We start from the raw sequence: 263 nt of genomic DNA, 5'->3' as shown, positions 1-263 counted from the left end.
CCTGCTCGGCGATGCGGCTCTCCTTGCCGTCCTCCTGTGCCACGGGCTGGCCCCTGAGCAGCGTCTCCTGCACAGGGAAGGGATCCTCCCACTCCTCCGTGGGCTGATGTGTCTCCAGGTTCTCTTCAGGTCTCCCAGCTTTTCCCTGCACAGGGGCAGAGGTCAGGGAGCAGGCAGGTTCATCCCTCACGGCTTTCCCCAGGTTCCTGCTCTGCTCCCATGCAGGGCAGGGCCCTGCCCTGTGAGTGTCTCCCCATGTCCGT

The 263-nt window shown here is 65.0% G+C and overlaps 1 protein-coding gene across 1 annotated transcript in view; it reads right to left on the bottom strand.

Moving 5' to 3' along the window:
* Nucleotides 1-3: 3 nt before the first annotated feature.
* Nucleotides 4-263, bottom strand: part of CD40 (CD40 molecule, TNF receptor superfamily member 5) — a gene marked incomplete at both ends in the record, with an annotated part of 2929 nt that continues 2669 nt past the window's right edge. The window contains one exon of the mRNA XM_010022388.1: nucleotides 4-138. Coding sequence (XP_010020690.1) covers nucleotides 4-138 — 135 coding nt within the window. The remainder of the gene's footprint in view (nucleotides 139-263) is intronic.

Source organism: Nestor notabilis, unplaced genomic scaffold, assembly GCF_000696875.1.
Source record: "Nestor notabilis isolate BGI_N333 unplaced genomic scaffold, ASM69687v1 scaffold20729, whole genome shotgun sequence".
Taxonomy (NCBI): domain Eukaryota; kingdom Metazoa; phylum Chordata; class Aves; order Psittaciformes; family Psittacidae; genus Nestor; species Nestor notabilis.
The sequence above is the reverse complement of the archived record's forward strand: the minus strand, read 5'-3'. Positions and strand labels throughout refer to the sequence as shown.